Here is a 9942-nt window from a genome sequence, read left to right as displayed (position 1 = left end):
CGATGGACAGTACCAGAAAATATGTTCTATTGATTCTGTTTCCTTGTGGCAGAGTCTGCACAAGGCTAATTTTTCAATGCCCCATATTATAAGCATTATTTCTGTAGCAAATATTTTATATCAATCTTGTGTGTGTGTGTGTGTGAGATGATTTATTTCTATACATTGTTTGTTTACATTTACATTGTTTACAAAGGAGTAAAACAAGCTCATATTTTGGGTTCTGATGGTGTACAACAGTTGAACTAAGCTAATGAGGCATCTATAAATTATAGTCTTCCAGAATCAATGGGTATCAATACTTTAAAAGTCTAAAAATGTATGTAGCAAATGCAGATTGCCCCTTTTAATTTAGAGTGGAATATTTTCCTTTCATGCCAATGTCAAATAACTGTACAGATATAGTATCTTAATTTGAGCCAGTTTGCTACAACAGGAAAATAATCCTGCAACAACAGGTCATGTGAAATATTATGTGGATTATAATTAATGGACATTTTTGTAGGGGTTGATACTTTTTTCGGAAGGGAATGTCTGAAATTGGAAATTGGAAATTAAACTTCAGAAGCCTTTTTAAACCTCAAATAATATACGTTACAAGTTAAATATTTCCTGCATTGCAGGAAAATTCTCCTGCAACAGGGTCATCAAATTCAGATCCTACATTTGTAGGTTACAACTACTATTATGCTTATCAACCAATAAATGTTTAGCAGGCACTATGTGTGGGCACCATCCTGTTTAAAAGTGTCTCTGCTACAGCTGATGTATAGCTTTTGAGTGAGATAAGCCAAGTCTATCTGTCCAGTGTACAATAATGTTTATTTGAGTGACAGCTGACCTAGTGGTTTGAAGATTGACGCTGCCTGTAGGCCTACCGCATCCTTCTGTGAAACACTGCATAGCGACAATCGTTGTTTTTCCATGTTTTGCTACAACGCAGACTGTGCATTGGTCTCTGTAACAATTCAACCGTGCTGTGATCGTCCATGACTCATTACCGCCGGAGGAACTGTGGTCTCAACATCGGGACAGGAACGATCCTGTTTTGCAATGCAATGTCACGAAAGGAGAATTAGGCTATCCTACCTGTGCATTTGTCGTTTTGTCATTCGACCTATGACTTTCGTTGTAGTTTGTCAGCAAAGAATATGACTTGAGATTTAAATGGTTAATTATATGCTACCGTTATAAAAGCAAATTCCACTCGTTCAAGAAAGGTACATGTTCATAATCATCAAGATTCGATTTGTTCCTAATAATATAATAAAAATGGAATAGAATAGACAACTTTATGGTAACAAGTTGATCCCAAAACAGAAGTTGGCTATTGTTGTAGCCTTGCTTGCTTCTTCTACAGTAGGTTGCTTTGACGGAGCAATGAGACGGAAGTTGTCAATTGACTTTCTGGAGGAAACTTGTAAAGAGAGAAAAAAATACTCACGTTCTCCACAAATCCCGAAATAACAACAATCAGGTCATGATTCTTATTTTCCGTTAAAACAGCATAAATCCCTATATGCGAGGCCGACTGGTTTCTCTCAAAATGGCAGAGGGAGAGAGCGAGAATGCTGCCGATTTGCTATCCACTTTCAGCCCTCCCGTTAACGGGACGTCCCTGCTAGAGAAATGAAGTGGCGCGAGTGAAGGAATGAACAGAGGATGCCCATATTCTCCTCCCACATCTAACCGAATGATGACGATGCTTTTGGCGTGACAGGGAGTTTGTTTTTGCCGATGTTATGCGTCGCCCGTGAAGTAGACAAAGCTTATGGTTTGGCTACAATAACACAAACGATAAAACATTAGGCTGCAATGTTGAAAGCGCAGCCAGCCATTAGCCTACTTCAACGTTACTTTGCAAGTAGCGAATGATATCACCTCAACGCGTTACATTGTCGCCCACTGCAATCAGCTGGATAGCCTAGTTCGAAGCTTTATGAATATAATATTTTTTGTTGACTTCCTCCAACTAAATAAAACGGTAATGAAATAAGTAGTAAAGCACATTCTGACTCACGAGAATTTGGATTAGGACAAGTACAGGGTTGTCTGTCAATTAACCTCTTCCCCAGCCCTGTCAACTTGTTTACAGCACAGTGGGATAGGCCTAGTTACATCAGAAGGGTAGGCCTAGTTACAAGCTATGGAGACTGGAGAGTCTAGCCTATAAATTATGACCAAAGATGAAAATCTGAAGAGAGAAAGAGAAGGAAAGAGATTTGAGCTGTGTGTGTGAGTGGGAGAGCATTTGAGCTGAATTCTGGCAGACATGTTCATATGACTCCATGAGAAGAAAAGGGTAGTGGTTCACACAGTGACAGAGGTCTGATGCTAGGGTGGGACAGTAAGGAGTAGATTACTATAGAGACTACTCACCAAGGGAGGGGTCAGCGGTAGGATGGGAGAGAATTGTCATTGAAGTGCACTGTCATCTGGAGCTGGTCCAGACAATAATCACTCTCTCTCACACACACACAAGCATGCAAAAGTGCACACATACACAAACACGCATGCAAAAGGGCACTCGCGCGCGCACACACTAAATTAAACCAATAAACACACAACTGAAGTGGTTTGCCCCTGTTCTGTCCCATAAAAGATGAGTGGAGGAGGGTGGATAAACAGGGGACAACATAGCACTTTTCACAGAGGGGAGGAGGATGGCTATGGGGTTATGGCCAACCCATAGCCTAACACAATAAAAGGTCATTTAGCCCCTTGGGAACAGACCCAAAATGAACACAATGCAAACAGAGAGAGAAAGTATTTGGATGAGAACATCCAGTCACAGTGGGCCAAGGGCAGACTGACAATATGGAATGTGATCAGGGTTACAGTTGATCCTGTTCTTTGCTGAAGAAGTAACAGTGCAGCTGGCAACAGAAGCCTGTAAGGGCCATCATCCTGGCCATGCCAACTATTATAATGTGAGAGTAAATGGGTGCTGGTGTGTAAGTGAAAGTGTGTTTGGTTCTGGCTGCTAGTGTTGCCTGAATTCTTTGGGATTGGGAACATTGTGGACATAGTTAACGCATATAGTTAACAAGTTTGTTTGCCATATAACATTGGAAGTTAACTTCATAAATCTACAGTGGCCTGTCAAAATGATATCCTGAATAATTCTGAAGTTTTCAACTTTGTGGTGCGTCATTACTAAGTACTAGTAATACTAACACAAAACAAATAATATTGAGCTCTTTATTTATTTCACATATGCATTCATATGTGCAATCTGTTGGTCAGTCAGATTACATTGTTTTACAAGTTTCAGTAGTATAGGGCATGTTGGCAAACCTCTTGAATTCTCATCATATAAAGATCCACCGGCAGGTATAGTAGAGATCTCGTTATTGGTAAACCTGGTGGCTGAACTGAACACGTTAGAACCGGTCAAAACCTGTTAGAAGCGTCCAAACTGGTCAAAACCTATTCAAATCGGTCAAAGCCTCACTAGAACACACAAGCAAGAAGAGTCCAGGAGTGTGTTAAGTAGATACAAAATGGAAGAAAATGTTCCAAAACTGGGTGAAACAGCAATGTACTATCTGGACTTTCCTTTTCCGTTGCTAAAAGTTTTGCTACGGTATACCCCAATGAACACGACCCTGCTGTTAACTGTAAACTGTTTGTTAGAGACGTCGCTACACATTACCAGACAAGGGGTAGACTAGCTTGCCAACATGCCGATAATACAATTGTAATGTGCCGTCCACAAACAGTGATACAGTCTCACTGGAATTCCAAGAGAGTGGACCTTTCTGCGTGTTTATTACCTTTCAATAGACATATTTCCAAATATCTCTGGAACGTAGAATGAATGCCTTTGTTTTCTAGTATATTACTTTTAAAAAGTACACAATAGAATAATGTACATTGAACATGATTCAAAAGGAGTATTATATTCACAACCCTTTTTCATCCATACATAAAACATGGGTTTGGAGACTGTGATGCTACACATTCTATGTCTCAAATGACACCACATTATTCCCTATATAGTGCATTACTTTTGACCAGGGTCCATAGGGCTCTGGTCAAAAGTAATGCACTATTTGGAAATAGGGTGCCATTTGGGACACACCCATAGTTCTCCTCAGTGCACATCCATACATACAGTGAGGGAAAAAGGTATTTGATCCCCTGCTGATTTTGTACATTTGCCCACTGACAAAGACATGATCAGTCTATAATTTTAATGGTAGGTTTATTTGAACAGTGAGAGACAGAATAACAACAAAAAAATCCAGAAAAACGCATGTAAAAAATGTTATGAAATTGATTTGCATTTTAATGAGGGAAATAAGTATTTGAACCCTCTGCAAAACATGACTTAGTACTTGGTGGCAAAACCCTTGTTGGCAATCACAGAGGTCAGACGTTTCTTGGAGTTGGCCACCAGGTTTGCACACATCTCAGGAGGGATTTTGTTCCACTCCTCTTTGCAGATCTTCTCTAAGTCATTAAGGTTTTGAGGCTGACGTTTGTCAACTCGAACCTTCAGCTCCCGCCACAGATTTTCTATGGGATTAAAGTCTGGAGACTGGCTAGGCCACTCCAGGACCTTAATGTGCTTCTTCTTGAGCCACTCCTTTGTTGCCTTGGCCGTGTGTTTTGGGTCATTGTCATGCTGGAATACCCATCCACGACCCATTTTCAATGCCCTGGCTGAGGGAAGGACGTTCTCACCCAAGATTTGACGATACATGGCCCCGTCCATCGTCCCTTTGATGCGGTGAAGTTGTCCTGTCCCCTTAGCAGAAAAACACCCCCAAAGCATGTTTCCACCTCCATGTTTGACGGTGGGGATGATGTTCTTGGGGTCATAGGCAGCATTCCTCCTCATGGCGAGTAGAGTTAATGCCAAAGAGCTCGATTTTGGACTCATCTGACCACAACACTTTCACCCAGTTCTCCTCTGAATCATTCAGATGTTCATTGGCAAACTTCAGACGGCCCTGTATATGTGCTTTCTTGAGCAGGGAGACCTTGCGGGCGCTGCAGGATTTCAGTCCTTCACGGCGTAGTGTGTTACCAATTGTTTTCTTGGTGACTATGGTCCCAGCTGCCTTGAGATCATTGACAAGATCCTCCCGTGTAGTTCTGGGCTGATTCCTCACCGTTCTCATGATCATTGCAACTCTACGAGGTGAGATCTTGCATGGAGCCCCAGGCAGAGGGAGATTGACAGTTATTTTGTGTTTCTTCCATTTGCAAATAATCGCACCACCTGTTGTCACCTTCTCACCAAGCTGCTTGGCGATGGTCTTGTAGCCCATTCCAGCCTTGTGTAGGTCTACAATCTTGTCCCTGACATCCTTGGAGAGCTCTTTGGTCTTGGCCTTGGTGGAGAGTTTGGAATCTGATTGATTGATTGATTGCTTCTGTGGACAGGTGTCTTTTATACAGGTAACAAACTGAGATTAGGAGCACTCCCTTTAAGAGTGTGCTCCTAATCTCAGCTCGTTACCTGTATAAAAGACACCTGGGAGCCAGAAATCTTTCTGATTGAGAGGGGGTCAAATACTTATTTCCCTCATTAAAATGCAAATCAATTTATAACATTTTTGACATGCGTTTTTCTGGATTTTGTTGTTGTTATTCTGTCTCTCACTGTTCAAATAAACCTACCATTAAAATTATAGACTGATCATTTCTTTGTCAGTGGGCAGACGTACAAAATCAGCAGGGGATCAAATACTTTTTTCCCTGACTGTACACACTACAGAAACATCACAGACAAATGGTCACCATTTTATGAACTCTGAACTCTACCTTGTGCCTAGTTCAGAACAGTGCAACGTTACAGAACATTTAGTTCAGATAGAAATGTATCATGTAGAACAGTTCTGTCATGTTAGAATAGATCTGTCACGATTCCCCAATCAGTTCTATGTCACTGCATTTCTGTCTGCAACATCACACTCTGAACATTTCACCTCACGGAATACACCCCTGAACTACTTCCAAAACGGCACCCTATTCCATACACATATATATATATATATAGTGCACTACTTTTTACCAAAGCCAGTGCAGTAAATATGGAATTAGAATGCCATTTGGGAGGTAGCCCTTGTCTATCTATCCCCACCCTCTGGCTAGTAAGGTCATCAATGCTACTTGAGTGTATGGATTCTTCCATCCGTTCTAGAGGACAGATGGCATATCTGGTTAAGGGAATGTGTGTGTTTGTGTCTAGCAAAGCCTGGGCATCAGAGGCTAGTGTGTGTAATTTGTTACTCATTCCTTGATTTAATCAGGGGCAGCCCTTCTTCAAACAGAAGACTGTGGTAAACATAACAAACATAGTCCCTCAAGTCACAACATTTGCACAAATATTCTCATTGAAAGAAAAAAAAACTAAACATAATACATGGAAAGATTACATTAGTTTCAGTCCCACTCAAAGCCTGGCACGAAAGTCAAGATTCACAGTATTAGATGAATACATTTTCTTGCATAATGAAAACCCCCACAGTCAGTCAGGCACGCACATACACACACGTTAACACATTCACTCGCTTGTATGATCTCCTCTTCCCACTTAATAGCAATTTGAGTAATGCATATTTCCGTCATTCCCACGCTTAGCACACAGAGACAGAAGAGAGAGAGAGAAGACACACACAGGCCCTGGTGGTCTTCATTCCCTGACTTTAGTGAGCATCCATGACCTCACTAGTTGGTGGGGAAAAAATATTTTATTTCCTTCTTAAATTTTTCCTTTACCTCCCTCAAACCAAAGGTCAAAGGGTCAAGCAGCTGCTTCCGTCACAGGTTGGGAAGCACTTTACACAAGTTATTATCTGTGTCAATTAGAAATACACATTAGATAAAAACAGCTTATTTTAGTTAAGCAGAGTGGTATCAGAGACACTCCCCAATAGCCCACCCTCTGATAGAGGAGAAGTTAACAGGGTCCTCCATCTTGGGGTGGTGTGGAGCTGACAGGACTGTAGTGGGTGGGTGGTCCCATAGTACAGCTCTTCCCTCAGTCCAGGGTGCTCTGCCGATCCAAAATGGTGCCAGTTTCCCAACAGACCTTCCTACCGACCCTTCTTCAGGAGTTTGGAGTTTCCCTGGAAAAGGCAGAATGAGGTGAAGTTATATATCATGCATGGTAAACTAAGACTCACAATACACTTTTTAATTAACATTAAAACGATAAAGCAAAAGCAGGAGAGCTAGTCCAAGTCTCAACACTTCTGCTCTGGTACTGTAATCTGGAGATAGTAATGGCATTTGGACATGCAGTAACTTCATTTGGGGTAGCCCTTCTTTGAATAAGATTGTGGTGTTAGTACGTGACCAGTGATCACTCATGAAAGAAACCCCATGAATGTGTCTTGGTTTTGAAACATTGTTCGTTCCATTCTAGAGTTTCACTCACAGCTAATCATGTCGTCGTTTTATTTCTTTACACTTGGATTGTATTCAGGTTGAATTGGCTTGTGGTGGCAGTCAAGTGCTGACATTCACACACAATAGCTAGGTTTGGTGAAATCCATACCCTCAGAACTTATACACGCCTTCTGTCCTGAAACTGCCCCACATGCACTCTCATTTCAGAAGTGTTTTAAGAGAAGTGAGTTTTAACAGAAGGCCTCTTCATCTACTTTAGCAGCCCAGCCAAACAGTAATGAATTGTTCAGATGTCAGCCTCAGACTCCAGCAGGTGCTTTTCCTATCAGACCCTGCTGTCCCCCCCATCCCCCACTGGCCCCCCATCCCCCACTGGCACATCCCGGCTCCCCTCACAATGGACAGTAGTTTGTTACTGGGATATGTCTACACAGCATGTCAGCATAACCTGACCTAGTACTGCTTCTCTTGCTGTGTGGGCCAGTGAGTGACATTTTTTATTGAACCTTAACTTATCAAGGTTAGTCTCAAAGAGATCAAATCTGTTTTGCAAGAAAGACCTCATCAATATAGTAGCAGTCAACATACAGTTTGTAGGAAGTGAGTGGGGTGTGAGGGGACTCTATACCTTGCTGCCCAGTTTGAGTGTGTCGATCTCCTCTCTCTGTTTGCTGAGGGTCTCGTTCATGCTGCACAAGTGGTCGCTCATCATACTGAGCTGTTCCTTGTAACTCCTCTTGGTCGTGGCTAGCTCATCCTGTAAGAAAAGGAACATGTTGTGGCTAGGTAGAGCCAGTACCACCCAAACATCAACATATGTCAAAATGTCACGTTTCTATGTTTTGTAGTAAAAAATAGGAGGAAAATGACATCAACTACTCATAATTGGTTAAAATCACACGATGCACACCGATGTCATTGGAAACACTTATTTTCCTCTCTTTTTTACTACAAAACATAGAAATGCGCAATTTTCACATACAGTGCATTCGAAAAGTATTCAGACCCCTTGACTTTTTCCACATTGTTATGATACAGCCTTATTCTAAAATTGATGAAGGAAAAAAAAGAAATACTCAATCTACACACAATACCCATAATGACAAAGCGAAAACAGGTTTTTAGAAATGTTTGCACATTTATTAAAAATTAAAAACAGATATACCTTATTTACATAAATATTAAGACCCTTTGCTATGAGACTCGAAATTGAGCTCAGGTGCATCCTGTTTCCATTTATCATCCTTGAGATGTTTCTACAACTTCATTGGAGTCCACCTGTGGTAAAATCAATTGATTGGACATGATTTGGAAAGGAACACACCTGTCTATATAATGTCCCACAGTTGACAGTGCATGTCGAGCAAAAACCAAGCCATGAGGTCAAAGGAATTGTTCGTAGAGCTCAGAGACAGGATTGTGTGGAGGCACAGATCTGGGGAACGGTACCAAAAAATGTCTGCTGCATTGAAGGTCCCCAAGAACACAGTGGCCTCCATCATTCTTAAATGGAAGAAGTTTGGGACCACCAACACTCTTCCTAGAGCTGGCCACCCGGCCAAACTGAGCAATCAGAGGAGATGTTCCTCTGAGGAGCTCCAGAGCTCCTCTGTGGAGATGGGAGAACCTTCCAGAAGGACAACCATCTCTGCAGCACTCCACCAATCAGGCCTTTATGGTAGAGTGGCCAGACGGAAGCCACTCCTCAGTAAAAGGCACATGACAGCCCGCTTGAAGTTTGCCAAAAGGCACCTAAAGACTCTCAGACCATGAGAAACAAGATTATCTGGTCTGATGGAACCAAGATTGAACTCTTTGGCCTGAATGCCAAACGTCACGTCTGGAGGAAACCTGGCACCATCACTACGGTGAAGCATGGTGGTGGCAGCATCATGCTGTGGGGATGTTTTTCAGCAGCAGGGACTGGGAGACTAGTCAGGATCGAGGGAAAGATGAACGGCGCAAAGTACAGAGAGATCCTTGATGAAAACCTGCTCCAGAGCATTCAGGACCTCAGACTGGGGCAATGGTTCACTTTCCAACAGGACAATGACCCCAAGCACACATCCAAGACAACGCAGGAGTGGCTTCGGGACAAGTCTCTGAATGTCCTTGAGTGGCCCAGCCAGAGCCTGGACTTGGACCCGATCTAACATCTCTGGAGCTGAATGTATACTGTGTGTGAGAGAACGGATCTGGGATATGCTGGTTTCTTTCAGTCTGGCAGTCAGACAACAGATGTTGTTGTTTACCTGCAGACATGTGATGTTCTGATTAGCCAGTTTGACGTCCTCCGTCAGAGTCTCCCGTGACTTCTCTGCGATAGCCAGACGCTTGGCAAGGGCTCGACACTAGGGGTGGGAAGTTACAACACAGGAGATACAGAGAATAAACAAACATGCAAAATATAACATAACATATCCACAGATGATCACTTCAACTAATTGGAAGTCACAAAATGGGATGCTCGTCACTAAAACTATGTAAATATAGGCCTACATGATGTTTGGGTTTGAACTTAACTGACTCTGCTACAGTAAAGAAAGTGTGACTTTGTTAGGGAGCATCTAAGCCAGC

General features: G+C 42.2%; 1 protein-coding gene across 1 annotated transcript in view; it reads right to left on the bottom strand.

The window, feature by feature from the left end:
* Positions 1–6232: 6232 nt before the first annotated feature.
* The window catches only part of LOC311100832 (protein phosphatase 1 regulatory subunit 21-like), a 38361-nt gene continuing 34651 nt past the window's right edge, over positions 6233–9942 (bottom strand). The window contains exons 19-21 of the mRNA XM_084141805.1: positions 9618–9716; positions 7994–8122; positions 6233–7082 (exon numbers count right to left, since the gene is read on the bottom strand). Of these exons, the coding sequence (XP_083997931.1) occupies positions 7050–7082; positions 7994–8122; positions 9618–9716 (261 nt within the window). The 3' untranslated portion in view covers positions 6233–7049. The remainder of the gene's footprint in view (positions 7083–7993; positions 8123–9617; positions 9717–9942) is intronic.

This window comes from Coregonus lavaretus (genome assembly GCF_964263955.1).
Source record: "Coregonus lavaretus genome assembly, chromosome: 25".
NCBI classification, from domain to species: Eukaryota; Metazoa; Chordata; class Actinopteri; order Salmoniformes; family Salmonidae; genus Coregonus; species Coregonus lavaretus.
Note: the sequence above shows the minus strand (reverse complement) of the source record. Positions and strands in the feature narration are given on the sequence as shown.